The following is a 17,875-nucleotide window of genomic DNA, read 5'->3' as shown; positions in this document are numbered from 1 at the left end:
CAAACTTTCAATCTGCAATCTAATTAATTCCCTGCCTGATTTAATTTATACACATCCAAAAAAGAACAAAAAAGTCATCATACTCATGATCTGTTTGCCAGTTGCAGAGACATATAGTGCTCTTCTGCCAAAATGTTGATGATGATTTGTGGCTTGCACCTGAGCCAATTCTGTTGAAGAGAACCGTCAGCAGTAAGCCTGGCTACTTCATGTGCTAAGCCATTCCCTTCTCTCGGCACCCAGGTAAACCCACAATTTGTGATACTTCGCACTAATTCCAAAATGTCATCCAAAATAACTTGAATTTCTGCAATTGAGGCTTTTGATTTTAAAGCTTGTATGAGTATCAAACTGTCAGATTCAAAAATAATTCTATCCAGTTGAAAGTTTTTAGCCATTATTAATGCTTCCCTAACCGCAAATGCTTCCGCAGCTAGAGGTGAGGAAGCTGCAATTCTATGATTTGAAGCTGTGAGAAGGCTTCCAGCATGGTCTCTGAATACTACCGATGTTGCTCCTCCAGAGTACACTTCACGAAATGCTGCATTCACATTACACTTAATCCATCCTGGCGGAGGCGGTCTCCAGGTAACCCTTCTATCTGTCCTTCTATCATAATTAAAACTTATAGCTGGTTCTTCTACAACATCTGCAAAATCAATTTCCATTTGTTTAGCATTTTAAATTACTAGTAAAGGACTAGGTTTAGACCTGTGATGCACTGCCTGATTTCGTGCTTTCCAAACCTCCCATACCAAAAAACCAACTCTGCTGCTACACAGCTCATAATCAGTTCCTGTGCCAATCTTCATACTTTTAAAAAGATCCATTACCCATTTCCCAAAAGATGATATAGTATAGGCCGTAGGACAGCACTGGATTTGAGCTCCGAACCACGCAGCCCTTGTCCAAGGGTAGAGTAGAAGCGCATGCTCAGTGGACTCTAGTTCCTGCAAACAAATAGGACAGGTAGGAGTGTTAGAGATTTTCTTATTATAAAGATTTTGGAACACCGGCAAAATGTTATGCGAGGCCCGCCATAGAAAGGTTCTAATCTTTTGAGGCACTTTTAATTTCCAAATGTCTCTCCATAAATCCTTAAAGTCATCACTGGTTGATGGGCTATTGCTATTAGCAAGATACTGTTCTTTCCTGGCAGCATGGTAACCCGTTTTGATAGTATACTTGCCATCTGGTTTAAAAGGCCAACTAAGCTTGTCTTTTCTGCCAATAACACTCACCGGAGTTCTAATGATCTTCCCAACAGTATCTCCATCAAAATGTTTCCTTAACTCACTTATATTCCACCCCTATCCTTCACTAATCAGCTCCTTTACAAATGTGACATCATCATTCATAACAACAGGACTGTTCGTCATGTTCAATATCCAATTGTCATCTAAAATTCGCACTCTTTCTCCATTCCCAACCAACCATCTCCCATTTCTCAAAAGGAAATCCTTACCATGCACAATACTTTTCCAGATCCAAGATGCTTCCCTTCCCGCCTTAGTTACTTTAAAATCCTCATTTGGGAAATAGACAGCCTTAAGCACCTGAACCCATACCGCATTAGGGCATTCGAAAACTCTCCATGATTGTTTTGCCAAGTGTGCTAAATTTTGACTATAAAAATCCTTAAAACCAATTCCTCCATCCCTTTTGCTAGCACAAATTTTATCCCAACTTCTCCAATGGATACCCCTATCCTTACCAGTAGAGGCCCACCAAAATTTAGCCACTTTTTGACAAAGGCGATGACAAAAACCTTTAGGAAAGAGGACGACATTCATAGCATAGGCAGATATCGCTTGAATAATCGATTTGATGAGAACCTCCCTCCCAGACTGAGAAAGCAGTTTTTCTCTCCAACTGCAAAGCTTAACAGTCACTCGTCCCTCAATCCACCTCAGAGCTTTATTCTTAGATCTGCCCCACTGGGCTGGAAGACCCAGGTACTTGCCTGGTTGATCCCAAGCCGGCAACCCTAAGATCTCTTCTATTTCTACTCTATTTCTGATCAGAACCTGGTTGCCAAACGTAATACCAGACTTGTCAACATTTATTCGCTGCCCTGAGGCTTCTGTATACATATTTAAAATAGTAACGAGCTGATAAACTTCCTCCTCACTAGCCTTCGATAAGATAATGCAATCATCTGCAAAGAGGAGATAAGAAATGGCTGGAGCAGTGGGAGCAATTTTGACACCAGAGATTCTACCCTCTTCTTTAGCCTTGTCCATGAGAATAGTAAAAACTTTAGCTGCTATGATAAACAGGTATGGAGAAAGGGGGTCTCCCTGCCTTAGTCCCCTCTGCGGCATAAACCTCCTCGACAAAACACCATTGATCTTAATTTTATAAGAAACCTGCGAGACACACATCATAATCAACTTGATCCAGTGCGGATTAAACCCAAAAGCATTCAGAGTTGCTTCTAGGAATGACCATTCAACCCTGTCATAGGCTTTATTCATATCAATCTTAACAGCTAAATTCCTGGAAGCAAACTGCCCTTTTGTATTTAAAGCATGAAACATTTCCTACACTATCACCATGTTATCCTAAATGAGACGTCCCCCCACAAACGCACTCTGGATAGGTGAAACAATCGCATCAATAACTCTTCTAAGCCTAATAACCAACACTTTAGAAATGATCTTATATATGAAGTTGCAACAGCTGATCAGTCGAAGTTGATTAAGAGATTCTGGAAAATTGGTCTTAGGAACCAAGACTATAATAGTATCTCCAATGCTACTTGGTAGGACCCCTTCCCGAAAAAAGACCTTAACAACTTCACAAACCTCCTTCTGAAGAATTGCCCAATGCTTCTGGAAAAAAAGGCCATTTAATCCATCTGGACCAGGTGCCTTAAGACTTCCAAGGCTGAAAGTAGCTTCTTTAATTTCCTGATCAGAAACCTCTTTCAAAAGCTCTCGATTCATATCTTCAGTAACTCTAATAGGGATCTTGCTAATGCATTCAGACATAACAAGGTTGCCGGAGGCTTTAAACAGATTTTGAAAATGAAGAACAGCCAACTTTAGTATCTGATCCTCACCACACACCCATTCTCCACTAGTATCCTTTAACCTCACAATCCTATTCCTGTCCCTTCGTTGGATGGTAGAAGCATGGAAAAAAGCAGAATTCTTGTCGCCAAACTTCAGCCATTTCACTCTAGATCTATGACCCCAATACTTTTCCTCCTGTTTCCATAACCTAATAATATCCATTTTCAAATTACTAATTTCCTGCTGCTGAGTATCCGAGTAATCTCTTTCCTCTGCTAGCTTAAGGCTATGCATTTGCTTTTGTATTTCAACATCAGCCCTCTTAAAGTTAGCCTTGCTCCATTTGACCAATTCCTGCTTACAACTATTCATCCTTCGAGACAAATTGGTCCAATGATCAACCGAGCTATTACAAACACTATTCCATCCTTTCCTGATGATATTACCACAGTCAGCATGATCAGCCCAAAAAGTCTCAAATTTAAAGCATCTGGCCCTTATTCCCCTGGGTGTAACATTGAGGACTAAAGGCATATGGTCAGAGCTAATAGCTGGTAAAGCTGAAAGGGTGGCATGTTGGAAAGCTTCTCTCCATTCCCAATTAGCAAGTACTCTATCTATCCTTTCTTTAGTGACAAAACCATTCCTTGGATTGCTAAATCATGTGTATTTAGTACCTTGTAACTCTAAGTCCATTAGAGCATTCTTATCAATAAAGCACCTGAAAGTGTCAATCTGACTAGTCGGCTTTGGATGCAACCCCACTTTCTCATGCTGCGCAATAACATCATTAAAGTCGCCAATAAAAGCCCTCGGCACATGCAAATTATTATCCACACAAGTTAACTCATTCCATAACTCCTTCCTTCTCTTAAAATCAGGATGGCCATAGACAAAAATTCCTTTCCAAACATTAACATTAACAGTGCTTATCTGGGGCCTTAATAAAGTTATCACACCAAGCATAAACATCAATATTTATATTACTTTTCCAAAAAAGACAGAGCCCTCTGGACAACCCCCGGGACTCAACACAAAACATATTATCAAAACCTAAGTTTCTCCTAGTCCTAGCACAACTAAGATTACTAGCTTTAGTCTCCATAAGAAACAAAACGGACGGCCTAAGATATTTACAAATACTTCTTAATTCAGACACTGTCGATGGGGCCGCCATACCACGACAGTTCCAGCTAACAACAATCATGGCTGCTGGTGGGACGTGATAAGGCCCGCTTCCTCAGCCTTGACTGATCCAGGAACATATTTGAACTTCTTACCTGATTCTTCCATTCTTAGGTGTTCAACATCCTTAAACTTGTCAACAAAGACTGCCAGGTTGCTTGTATCCCTAGACCTTTTAGAGTTCAGATTCAGCCTCAGATTAAACGCCAGTTCCAACACACGTTGACTATCATTCCTCTGCTCTGACCCAGCAGCAATCTCCTCCTCCTTATGATGCTGCTCCTCAGCTAGTTCGACGTAATACTCCTCTCCATTATCCATTCGATGTATCATGGTTCTACCACCAGCAGTAACAATTCTCTTCATTTTTGGTTTGTCCTTGTAGCTCCACACTTGTCCTGCATCATGCCTAACTATTCGTGTCTCGAACCCAGAATGCTTGTTAATTTTCGCGTCACCATGATGCTTAGCTTGGGTCTGTTTCTTACCAAAAAGCTTCTCCAATTCTTCCCCAATTGTTAGCTTTCTGGAGTTCCCACAGACATCATCCTCTGCTTGTTGGCGCTGGACACAATCCTCCATCTGCTTGGGCTCATCCAAACGACCCTCATTCAGCCTTGTTCTGTTACCAAAAGGTTGGCGCTCCTCATTTTCCCCAATCTCAAGATGCTCCTGACACCCCATAGAAGACATGGCATTGGGCCTAAATGCACAACTACCTTCACCTGTCTCTTGAAGCTTGTCATAACCTTCCCTGATGTCAGTTCTAGTGTTTGCAAACTTGTTCCCATTTCTTAGAGCTTCCCCTGCTTCACCATGCAGCCTAGATCTGTGGCTTTCCTTTCCTAACGCCATCTGATGGATAGAATTTGCATGACGAGTTCGCAAAGGCTCTGTTTGTAATCCCCTGCCCGTACAACTCTCTTCAGTCAAATGCTCCTTCATATGCTCCATTTTGGCGCACTCCCCCTCACAAACTTGTTTAGCCTCAGTCCATTCCCTATTCATTTCCTTCTCATCCTGCTCTTTCCCCTTGGCTGAGATGGCCCTGGCACGATTAACTCCCAAACCCAGCCCATACCTAGGTTGCATATGGTCCCAGCTAGCCACTGCCATTGGGCTGCTACATTCCTTCTTAGTATGACCTAGGACTCCACAATTCAGGCAATAACTATCCTGTATCCTCTCATACTTGAAGTCCACCCAAATAGTTTGATGATTCTGTGTTGCTAACCAAAAATCCGTTGGCAAAGGCCTGGTAATGTTCATAGTTACCCTCACCCTAAAAAACGTTCTCTGTAGTGTATCATTTAATTTGGGATTTTCTGCTTCCATCACAGTTCCTTATTTCTTACCAATAATTTCTGATGTTTTCCTTGTTATATAGTTGAGTGGAAGTCCATGTATTTGTACCCATAATTCCATATACCTGTGATCCACATCATACAGTGACTCACGTCCGTTCCATATCTGCAGATTAAGAAGATGTCCACGAATGCTCTAGGGCCCTCCGTTCCTTATTTGGATCCCTTTCCGCACGTCCTTAAAGCTGATGAGCAATTTGTTTCTCCCAACATCAGAAATGGCAACTCCTTCCGGATGGCCCCAGATACCCAGAAGAGCTGTTCTACAGGTATTGAAACTAACTTCTCTGTCTGATAGAATCTTTTCTACCAAGTTAAGATTTTCTGCATCAAAACTGTCATCCTCAACAGGGTTTATGGAAATAACTTTGCCTTCGATAGATTGCTCCTCTTGACAGGCCATATGTACTATTGTGCAAAAGAAAAAGAAGCTAAAGAAAAAAGTATGTAGAAAAAGGTGAGAAGTATGCACAAAGAGGTGAGTAACAAACAAGTAAGCACAAAACTGTTAATCCAAAGAAACACTCCATATGAGAGAAGAGTTCTCTATGAGAGAAAAAAAGGCGGTTCTGTCAACCGAAAAAAAAATACTCTTAATATGCTATTTGAATTAGGTCTCAAGTTGTAGTTTTTTTTCTTTTTTGGTAAATTCAAGTTGTAGTTTTTGTCGGAACTAAAAAAAGAGTTCTTTGGTATTTAAATGGGTCAGAGGCCCAACTCCAGCACCGTTTTAACTATGTCTTATTCATTTCTTTTGGGCTAGAACTACACTATGACCAGCCCAAAACAGACTCAACCCAAAAGACATTTGGGCTATGTTTAACTGAAAGATAAGGCTTGCTTTATTTGGCATCTTATATGCCTCCCAAACAACCTCTGGGTTCAAATCCCATTGGTGGCAAAAAGAACTCATGTAATATAGTGTGTGTGAGTGTGCTATGTTTGTGAGGATGTGTTGTAAAAAACCAAAAAACATTTTAGATCATTTATTTCATCTGAAGTCGATATTTGAGAGCCGTTAGATGATTTGACCGATTTGACTAAATTTTTATCTAACAACTCTTAGATATCAACTTCCTTTGTTTTTACCTGAATTTTTACCTTATAATTTTTGTTTTTTAGACTATTTAAAGGCAAAACAACGTCCTTTTACAAATTTGATATAGTATCTATTACGTCAGTATTCCGTTAATATTTATGTATACAAAATTATTCCAATAATTAACATAAATTACATTCACAAAATTTAAAAATTAAATAAAGATAATTAAAATTTCAAAAATAAAATTGAGGTTCCAACAAGTTAGAGAACCAAATTAAATATTATCTAGATAATTTCATGTCCAAAAAAACAGGTCAAAGATTCCATTGGGCATTGGCACGAGTACAACTGTACAAGTTAGTCGCTAAAAATAACGTAGATGGAATGAATATTGAGGGTGTTTCTGAAATTCAGTTAACTTGTTATTAACGGTGAAAAGTATGTGAAAAAATTTAGAAAAATTGAGAGAGGAGTATGATTGCACTGTAATCTGTTTGTTGTGTGGGGTGCGGATCTCGATCAGCGAGCCGTAAAGCGGCAGAAAATAGAAAAAGACGAAAGCAGCATTTTCGTTTTCCTTTTGTCGTAAGAACACGACCTCTCCCATCTCCAACCTAATCGTTTCACTTTCCATCACAATCATTCAATTCCTCCCCTCTCTTCACCACCTCCACACCCCACGATCCCACCTTCAATTATTTCCCGTCAATTTCAGGTTCGACTCTTTCTCTTCTTTTCTCAATCTAGGGTTCTCTCTTTTAAATTCCCCTTTTATTTATATCTTTTTAATTTCTTATTGCGCATAACGCGTGTCGAATTTCCTTTCTTTATCGAATCGGGCTTCGAATCTCATGTTTTGAAAGGAGGGTTCTTGCTGCTGAATTATTAATTATTAAGTATCGAGAGTGGTAGCTTACTTTGCTGTGAACTTAATTCATGTCATGCCAGCTGAACTCTAACTGGTTGTGGAGCTTGGAAGGAGTTCCTGAACTGAAATTGAAATGTATAGGCCTGTGCCGGTGGCTGCTTCAGCCACGCCCCGAGGCGGATTGCCTACTGACAGTGGTGACTCTGTGGTGACCTTGGATCAAGTTCCGCGATGGAATGATGCTGATCAGTCCTTGGGGTATGACAATGGAGAATATTCTGCTACATACTTTCCTGATCCTCTGGCATCGCCTTCTGGTGTAGATGGTAGTAGCATCGGTTCTGTTTCAAGATTTCCTGTTGATCATGAAATTAACTCAAAGATATATTTGTGGAGGGGAAATCCATGGAATCTTGAGGTGGATGCTGTTGTTAATTCAACAAATGAGGTTAGCAATTATCTTGAGGTGGATGCTGTTGTTAATTTAACAATATCTTATTTCTTATCTTGCCTTTGGTTCTTGCGATTAACAGAATATGGATGAAACACACAGCAGCCCTGGATTGCATGCTGCAGCTGGACCTGGCCTTGCAGAAGAATGTGCGACTCTGGTAGTTAATTACTTAATGAAACTGTTTCTTTGTGCTCTATCTTGAACTTTAGTAATATACAATCTTGGAACAGTAATTAATTTTAGTTACAAATTTGTATTATAATTTTGGATTTCTTGTGTGAATTCAAGGGTTGTTTAGGATATGGGACTCTGATATCAGTGTTTCATCATGGTTCAATATTTATATTCAAACTAACGTTTTGGATTTCGTGTGTGTGTGTAAGTTGGAAGATTGGGCTAAGATGTCAACATTGGATAGGTTATTGTATTACATGTTTAATAGACTTGCCCCAAAAATTTATAAATAAATTTTCATATGTCAGTACTATCCTGGAGAAACAGTTATTTTGAGAAATGATGCACAAACATATTAACTGATATGCTTCACACAACTTTATTGTTGACAGGGTGGATGCCGAACGGGGATGGCTAAAGTTACCAATGCATATGACCTTCCCGCCAGGTTTGTACATAGACTCCTTTTGTTTTGGTTGTTGAAGGGAATGCACAGTATCTCTTTGTAAGAGGATAAATACTACTATGCACTTGTGATTATGTGTTGTGCGTATAGTGGCAGTCAAGTTTTGCCTCTAGGGACAAAACTAAATCTCAAATCATGAAAAAGACAATTGTTCATTAGTTTCATAGTTATGTCTATGGTCAAAGCTGCTAAAAAGGGAGCATTCTCGCATATTCTTTGAGGGTCTTTTAAATGTTGGATGTTGAGCATATAAATCTCAAACAGCATGCCTCTCTAGTCTCTGGATTTGGATCTGATTTCGGAGATCTCTAAATCATACTTTATGCTGCAAAATTTTTGTTGATGCATGCTACATTTCTACAACTTTGTGTTGTAACTGATGTATATTTCAGCATTTGTTACAATTTTCTTGTCTATAGAGTGTGGACTCTCTGCTTATCATGGTTTATTCCTTTAATAAAATTCTGGCAGGAGAATTATCCACACTGTTGGTCCAAAGTATGCTGTGAAGTACCATACTGCTGCTGAGAATGCTTTAAGTCATTGTTATCGTTCTTGCCTGGAGCTTCTAGTTGATAATGGACTCCACAGGTTTGTTTCTTTTCAAAATTTATGAGTTCTTTTCCTACCAGATTTGTTGTGTCAGGGAGCCTGTAGTTATTTAAAGATATATGTCTTACTTGTCTTTGGTATATATTGATGCAGTATTGCTATGGGTTGTATTTATACAGAGGCAAAAAACTATCCCCGAGAACCAGCTGCGCATGTAGCTATAAGTAAGTTCTTTTTTCCCCTTGCATGGTTTTTACTTTATAGGATGACAAAGTATGCTCTCTCCAAGTTGTTAATCCCATTTGTTTAAGTTGGCTTACTACCATAGCAAGAGTGTTTAGATTAATGTATTTTTTTTTAAGGAAAACAAACAGTATATTGGGTGCAGTTTTTTTTTCTTTTGCAGATTATAATCTGCTATAATTTTCTATTTTTCCAAAGGTCGCATGTTAACGTGCACCTGCTGAACGCATTGAGTATAAGGCTAAACCTTATTCTTCTTCCTTTCTGTACTTAGGAACTGTTCGGCGGTTTCTTGAGAAGCAGAAAGACAACATAAAAGCTGTTGTCTTTTGCACTACCAGCACAACCGATACAGAGATATATAAACGGTATTTTCAGCATTTGATGTTGTTTCTCTGTGTATACGTGCAATGTTTAAAATCACATGAAAGTTTGTGGAGTTAAACAAGTGCGGTTGATCTTCTGCATAACCTTGTCTTTGGATTTTCTGAGTGTTTATTTTTACCTTTTGTATTGCTTAATGTAGGTTGCTTCCACTTTACTTTCCACGAGATAAAAACGAGGAGCAGTTTGCATTTTCAAAACTTCCTGCAGATGTTGGAGATGAAAATGGTGAGACCATCATAGATGAGCGGAAAATCAGAATCAAACCTTTGCCTAAAAAGAATGTTTCAAAACCAATTGAAGATCCAGTTGATCTTCCTGTCAGTGATGCTGGCTTGGTTCGGAGGTCAGTAGATTTTTTCAATTTTCAAAACTGATAATTTAATATCTTTCTAGATTTTCATTGTAATCCAACATGAACAAACACTAGCATGAGCATAATCAATTGGATCATATATATGTAGGCTTCTAGGACCAGTTAATATAATTTAACATTTTCCGTTACAACTTGATAAGTGATGTGTGCTTCACCATTAGTTTTGAAGCATTTCTGTTTCTGTGCAGATTTCATAGAACTATTTTTCTTGTAAGCTAAAGTTTAGGATTGTTAAATCACTAAAGAACTCATTGTTTTTTTATGCTCTTTATTAGCCCCTAAATGTTTACGTTTATGAAAAGATGTATCAAAATTCTGCTAAAGTGTAAATCCAAACAGAAAAAGTCATTTACCTAGGGTTTTTGTTTTTGTTGCATATGTTATGATCAAAATTGCCATTATTTGGAATTTTTATGCTGTAGTGTGTTTCTTTATGTATTCTATTGATATAGAACAAATCCATTTAAGAAATTTTACTTCTGGTGTAGTTTTCCTGATCCATTTGCCTTTATCTAGGAATTCATCATATTTAGATTCATTTCTGGATCCTGCCTTCATGTCCTTGATTAAAGACCCTGACCAAAGGCGTTTGGAGCAGTGGGAGAAAACTGCTGAAGCACAAAGAGGCTGGAATTGTACCAAATTGCTTGGATATGGTGACCTTGGTGGACCTCCGCTGTCTGCTGCTGAAGAATATTCTCTCCACTCTAGATACCTTTCTAAAGCAAATTCTTTAAATCTTTCTGAAATTGCAGAGATGAAAATTGTGTATGTATCCATCTATTTCATCACCCATTTTGCATGCATGTCCTGTGATGTAATGTCGTCTGCGGTCTTCATATTAGCCCTATTATGTTTTTTCAGTTATCGTGGAGGGGTAGACAGTGAGGGTCGACCCGTCATGGTGGTTGTGGGAGCTCACTTTTTGCTCAGATGTCTTGATCTTGAACGATTTGTGCTTCATGTGGTGAAGGTAATCCAGTTATATACCTTCAGCTCTATATCTTTTACTGTTGGCAACCGTGAAGCTGGCTCTTTGAAATTTTCATCTTCAGGATATTGGGAAGACATACTCATGTTTAAGAGTCAACTAATTTTTGCCCAGGCATTGATGTTTTTCTTTTTTAATTTCAGGAGTTTGAGCCCATAATACAGAAACCTTATACTATTGTCTACTTCCACTCTGCTGCTTCTTTGCAGATGTAAGTCCTAAAATGTTTGAATTCTAGGATGTACTGAACTACTAATTGGTTCAATCTTTCCAAATGGAGTTTACAATTTGCTAAGGATTGTCTTTGTTGAAAAATACGATGCTATTTGTTGAGTAAAACTTGCTTTTCCAACTGAATACTTTCAGTTATGTAAACATGTATATTAGGACTTGCTAGCTAAACGTATTGTGTTGCTAGTACATTGTTTAGTTGCTGAAATAATTGATCATTCCTTATGTGGCATCATGAAACCACTTAACCATGTTTACATAGTTATTACCCTTGACATGGCTTTGCACTATGTTTTTCTTGCTATTCACATTATTAAAACACTGACACCTAGCCCCGTGTCAAATCTGGGTAGTTCTCTGGCTTGATTCAAGGAAACTTACCTGTATGCTCCTTGGGCAGATATGCTTAAGTGTAGGCTTTATGACTTCACACTTGAGAGAGACAGGGTGCGCCATGAATATCCATTAGCAAGTTGCATTTGTAAACCTTGTGTATATCCAATTGCAATCATTGGATGCTTCATATTTATGTGCAGCACTCATGATTCCTTGTAACTTTCCTGTCCTGTTTCGATTTAAATAGGCAGCCTGATCTAGGTTGGATGAGAAGATTGCAACAAATACTTGGTAGGAAGCACCAGCGCAACCTGCATGTGAGCACTCTTTCTACTGTCCGAAATCATCATAATTTGAGTCTTTGTTCTGATTTCCCGATTTGGTATTCATAGGCAATATATGTCCTTCATCCAACTTTTGGGCTTAAGGCGGCAGTATTTGCACTACAGATGTTTGTTGATAATGTGGTATATTACAGGAACCTCAACCTATATGATGACCTCATATTGTACATGTTATTATCATTAACCATTTATTTTCAGGTTTGGAAGAAAGTAGTATATGTTGATCGACTTCTGCAGCTCTTCAGATATGTACCTCGCGAACAGTTGACCATACCAGATTTTGTGTTCCAGTTGAGTCTTCATATTTACCTTTTTTCTTCACATTTTGTTATTTTGTCCGATGTTTCACTTTTAATTCTTGGCTTCTGAAAGTATCTGGGATTAAAGCAGTTCTAGCACATTGGGGGGTGCCCTTTGCTAGCAAAGGGGATCCTCACTTATTCAAGAATTTTTCTATCTTAGTTGCAAGGTTATCAAATTCTAGAGTTCATCTATACTCGTAGAGTTATGAGTTTAGGTAAACTTGAATCATAAGACTCAACTTGTAGAGTTCAGGTAAACTTGAATTGTAAGACTCAACTTGTAATCTTCCTTGTAAATTCGTAAACTTGTACGCTCAATTTGAGGACCAAAATTTGTTAACTCTTAATGAGTTAACTTGAGAGTATGATAACTCTACTTATATGACCTGCTAATTCTTTCATTGCAGTCAAAGTTAGATCATAGACAGGGACCTAATTTGTTTTCACTCTACTCGCAGGCATGACTTAGAAGTTAATGGAGGGAAAGGTGTTATTGTGGATCCAAGAACAAAATATGTTTACCAAAGACCAACATGAAATCAATTAGATCGTTGGCTGCAGTTTCTTTATTAATTGCTTTACCCCTTATTCTCTCACTGGTAACGGGAAAGTAGGGGGGGATATGTATGTGTTTGAAATGTGAATGGAAGCATTTTTTGTTTCTTTGAAATTTTTGAAGCCTTGATAAATTTCTGTATTTATGTATGTATATGTAATTGTTCTTCGAAGGTAGATTATTGTTGCTTTGTTCTTCTAAGTGTCTTGTACATTCAATGAAAGAACAGATTAATAAAATTAGATTATTCTTGGTTAATAAAAAGACTTGTATGTGTAGCATTATTTTTTAAGATTATTCTTCTCATTGCGTTCTTACTGTTGCTCCGTGATGTCCCATCGTAAGCTTTAACTCTTCAATGCAGTGTTTTTTCGTTGTTATTTTCTTTTTGCGTGCAAGAATTATGAGGCGTGCAAGGCTCGTGTATTATCTAAAGTTCTAAAAGATTGCAATGTCTCCGGAATTGTGCTGCGAAAGGAATACGAAAAAGATTAGGATTTTACTATCTAAGGACACATTTTAAGATTATTAATTTAAATTTTTTTTAAATTATAAAAAACTTAAAATTTTAATATATTTATTCAAAAAAAATTAAAACCCTTTTGGTAATTTTATCATGTGTTTTAAATAAAAGGCACATGTTAAATAAATTCAAAAGATTATAATATGAATTGTGCTTATTTTATTAATTGGGCAAAATTTTGCTTATGCGTATGTTAGGTTTTCTTGAATATTTCCTTTTTCAATAAGTGAGAAATCAATTTCCTGAAATATGGTTAGCCATTTAAATAAAAATATTTGGCAATAATTCTTTTAAAATATATAAAATAAAAGGATCTGAACCTTTCACTCGGATCAACACTCTATTGGTGCGGTGTTTAAAGGAGAAATGGGAAATGACTCGTTGAGTCAAGTGGATGACAAATAAAAAAGTTAGTAGGGTTATTTCGTTTCCTCCCTATAACTATGCTTTATCTTCTCTTGATTGATATTCTCCTCAATCACAGAATAGTCAACCATTCAACCCGGCTGCTGCTTAGGCAAAATGGATCACACCAGTTTTTGCGTGCAATGCCACTTTTTATGATCCTGTCTTACCTTGGCCTTTATCCAAATTCACCCTTACCTTTAGGCCACTAGCCTCTTTTGCTTCTGCCAATTGGCATATCCAATCTTCTAATCCTCCTTTGAACTTTTTCATTCTAGTTCATCTCGGGATTGCTGATAAAATGTTACCTTGCCTTCATGGAACCACTAGTAAGAGCAACTAGTTTGACTTCACCATCACTTGAACTTGCAAAATGAAAGCAATGTCTAAGCAATAGCTGCTACTTTAGCATATTGATGATTGTTAATACCAATTTTCACTGAACTACAACCCGGGACCTTGCTCAATCCACTTTGCTTTATCATCTCTCTTACCTCCTTAACCATGCCCCATCTTCCATCTGAAGCATTCAGGTTTGACACAAGGACATAGTAACAAGCTTCATCTGGGTGCAATTCCAGCATTCTCCTGATTGCAACCTCTCCTAAGTCAAACCTCGAATGGAGTCCACAACCATGGAGAAAAGCTCCAAACACACCAACGCTAGGCTGAACTGGCATCTTGTCGATGAAGTCTAATGCTTCATCAAGGTTGCCGGAACGCGCCAAAAGATCAACCATGCACGCGTAATGCTTCATGGAAGGAACAAAGTTCAATTCACTACACATCATATCAAACAGCCTTGAGCCTTCTCCAACCATCCCTGAATGGCTACAAGCTGCTAATATAGTTGTGAATAACACATCATTAGGCTCAAATTCTTCTCTCAACATATCCTTAAATAGAGCAAGAGATCCACTGCCATCGCCTTGCATGCCGTATCCACCAATCATTGCACCCCATGTCACAGCATTCTTCTCCTCCATGCCATCGAACACCATGCGAGCCAATCTTGCATCACCGCATTTTGAATAGAAATTGAGGAGTGCAGTGCCAACATACACGCTGGCCGACATGAGACCACACTTGAAGGAAAAAGCATGAACAGAGGAACCAAATTGGAGGGCACCAAGGGAAGAACAAGCCGAAAGAACACCAACAATTGTAACCGCATCAGGGGAAAATGACTCCAACCTCATCCTTTGAAACAGCTCAAGAGCTTCATAAGAACAACCACACTGAGCACTACCGGAAACAATCGAATTCCAAGAGACAACATCCTTAGCAAGGATGGTTTCAAACACACATCGAGCATCCGACATGGCACCACACTTGGCATATACATCAATAAGAGCATTCCTCGCAGCATGATCATCATCACACCCAAGCTTAACCGCAAGAACATGAAGTGACCTTCCCAAAAGGGAATCCCCAATCTGAGCACAAGCAGAGAGCACACTCGAAAGGGTAACGGAATTCGGCAAGAGTCCTTCCCATCTCTTACTACTGAACAACTCCAATGCCATGTTAGGGTGATCCCTTTGGGCATACCCCACAATCATCGCAGTCCATGAAACAACATCAACGGCTAAAACATCATCAAACACCTTCTGTGCATCCCTCAAGTCACCACATTTGACATACATATTCAAAAGAGAACTTGCCAAGAACGAATTAACCTCAATCCCACTCTTAATCACATACCCATGAACCCACTTCCCTTGATGCAAAGATCCCAACTTTGTGCACGCATTCACCAAACTCACAACAGTGAACTCGTTCCCAGACATAAAACATTCCCTCATCTTGTTAAAAAGCGTCAACCCTTCTCCGGCACACTCGTTTTGCACGTAAGCAACGATCATCGCGGTCCATGACACCACATTTCGTTCGGATATTTCGTCGAACATGTGGCGTGCACTATCGACAAGGCCGCACTTGGAGTACACGTCGACGAGGCACGTGAGGACGAAGCTGTCGGGATAGCTGGCCTTGATGACGTGGCAGTGGAGCCGCTTCCCCGAAACGGCGTCGCGGAGCTCGCGGCAGGCTTTGAGTACGACGGAGAAGACGACGTCTTCGTTTAAGGCACCGAGTGTTACTCTGGCAAGGTCGTAGATTGAAACGACGTCGGAATGCATGTCGTTTAGGAAGTACCAACGGATCATGACCTTGAAGGAGTACAAGTCAGGTGAAGGGAGCTGGTCGAAGAGGCGGCGGGCGGAGCCAACCAAGCCGAAAGAGCCGTACAGGCTGAGAAGCTTTGTGGCGGAGAGGAGTTGGTCAGCGCCGCCGCAGAGGCCGTGGACTATGAGGGTGGCGTGGACCTTCTTGAGAGTATCTGCGTTTTGGCACATCCGAGCGAGGTAGAAGGTTGGCGGCAGTTTCCGCAGCGGCGGTTGGTGGAATGATGCGTGGGTGTGAATGGGCCTCCACCAAAGGCGTGGTTTCGGTGTACGACGGAGGAATCCTGAAACGACGACCATTTTTTAACATCTTTTTGGAACAATAAACGACACGTTTTGTACTTCGATTAAGTTTTTGTTTTTCTTCTTTTAATAGTCCGTTATTATTATTATTTTGGTGTCTTAATAGTCCGTTATAAAGTTAAGCATTATTAGATATCAGTCAAAGATAATAATTGCAACCGAATTGTTGAAATCAGTTTGATTCAAGATATATTATTATCTTGTAAACTATATCTTTACAGTATCTTATCGTAATAGTTTAATTTACTTCATGTATATTTAAATCGAGAAAGATTGATTTTTCTCTTAATCAATGGCTAAATTATTTAATTATATCTTACCTTTATTTAAAGTTTATATCCTTGAATTGAACCCAATATAAACTGGTAATCTATCTTAGTCTAACACTTGATAGTTTGAATCCTAAGTAAAAGCCTTCTATATAAGAGCGAAGGTTAAAAACTTTTAATCAATTTCTCTCATTCTTTTAGAAATTGTTTCTTATTTAAAATCAAGAGACAAGGAAACTTTGAAATAGCCGTTGAAGATAGACATGAAAAATTTAGATTTTCCTAAAGCTCTTAATGTCTTAGTGTCGAGGGAAGCTCCACAATTCTATAATAAAGAGAAGCTGGCCGAAATTAACATGTTCTTGGAACGGTTTTCACTGCATTCAATTTTTTATCTGAGGTACTTCATATCGAAGAAAATGATAAGAAAGAAACAATAAAAAACGCTCATCAGAGTGAGGCTAGTAGTGACGATGAAATCAATAAATTAAGCAAGAGTGTTAAAAATGACAAAAAAAATGCATTTTCGTCCAAATCGAGATCATCAAGTATCGTTATTCCAGAACTGCCAGAATTTTTCAAAGCGATAATCATTTCGCTAGGAGGTACGGACGTAACTTTTGTGATGTAGAAGGAAATAAACAAAACGGACCTGGAACGCAACAACAACCGGCTGGCGATACCAGAGAAGCAAATAAACGAGGAGTGCAAGTTCTTGGCGTTCAAGGACCCAGCAATGATGAGGATTTTTGAGGCAAGGGATGAGAACAATCGGCTGATTGGGATGGAGGTAGAGCTCATAAAACCCTGTGGCGAAGTGTGCGATCAGGTTCTCAAGAGGTGGAACATGACCTCTGCCTCTACCTACAATCTTGCTAGCTCTTCTTGGATCCATATTGCTCAGAGGAATAATCTCAAGATAGGTCATCTTCTCAATATTTGGTGCTTTAATGTCAACACTAAATTTTATTTTTTTCTCCGTCGTATATAGACTCTCGGTCTAGGTCTGGATCTTTTCTATTTTGTGTGAAGACAAAAATATGTTAGTGGGTCATTTTAGATATATTTGGTTTAGCGTTTGAATTAAAGTAGGGAGTCACATTGGATAAAAATATTTAAAATATTTTTTATTTAAATATTTTTTAGTAATTAGAATTCAATACATATAACTGATTAAATTGTGTTATTTTTATCAAAATTAGATCAGACAAATTGATTTAATCAAAAAATTGATGAATTAAATCTTGAAATGGTCTAAATTAATACTTTTTATAAAAAATAACCACAATATCTTTATTTAAAAA

General features: G+C 38.6%; 3 protein-coding genes across 3 annotated transcripts; 1 reads left to right on the top strand and 2 right to left on the bottom strand.

The window, feature by feature from the left end:
• Positions 1-83: 83 nt before the first annotated feature.
• Positions 84-2,540, bottom strand: LOC130967184 (uncharacterized). The gene is made up of 4 exons (XM_057892003.1): positions 1,338-2,540; positions 1,068-1,256; positions 764-950; positions 84-649 (listed from the first exon to the last, which is right to left on the bottom strand). The coding sequence occupies exons 1-4, from the start codon at positions 2,538-2,540 to the stop codon at positions 84-86; spliced, it is 2,145 nt and encodes a 714-aa protein (XP_057747986.1).
• A 4,491-nt stretch (positions 2,541-7,031) lies between these two features.
• On the top strand, positions 7,032-13,149 carry LOC130969364 (uncharacterized). Its single transcript, XM_057895041.1, has 15 exons — positions 7,032-7,323; positions 7,557-7,924; positions 8,010-8,087; positions 8,497-8,552; positions 9,042-9,161; positions 9,276-9,346; positions 9,640-9,733; positions 9,892-10,095; positions 10,642-10,893; positions 10,990-11,098; positions 11,260-11,327; positions 11,931-12,000; positions 12,076-12,150; positions 12,226-12,317; positions 12,788-13,149. The coding sequence occupies exons 2-15, from the start codon at positions 7,610-7,612 to the stop codon at positions 12,864-12,866; spliced, it is 1,683 nt and encodes a 560-aa protein (XP_057751024.1). The 5' UTR covers positions 7,032-7,323; positions 7,557-7,609; the 3' UTR covers positions 12,867-13,149.
• Positions 13,150-13,691: 542 nt separating this feature from the next.
• Positions 13,692-16,364, bottom strand: LOC130968135 (pentatricopeptide repeat-containing protein At2g03380, mitochondrial). The gene has a single exon (XM_057893231.1). It carries the CDS (start codon positions 16,297-16,299, stop codon positions 14,200-14,202), a length of 2,100 nt encoding a protein of 699 aa, XP_057749214.1. The 5' UTR covers positions 16,300-16,364; the 3' UTR covers positions 13,692-14,199.
• Positions 16,365-17,875: the final 1,511 nt, after the last annotated feature.

The sequence above is a fragment of the Arachis stenosperma genome, chromosome 3 (genome assembly GCF_014773155.1).
Source record: "Arachis stenosperma cultivar V10309 chromosome 3, arast.V10309.gnm1.PFL2, whole genome shotgun sequence".
NCBI classification, from domain to species: Eukaryota; Viridiplantae; Streptophyta; class Magnoliopsida; order Fabales; family Fabaceae; genus Arachis; species Arachis stenosperma.
Note: the sequence above shows the minus strand (reverse complement) of the source record. Positions and strands in the feature narration are given on the sequence as shown.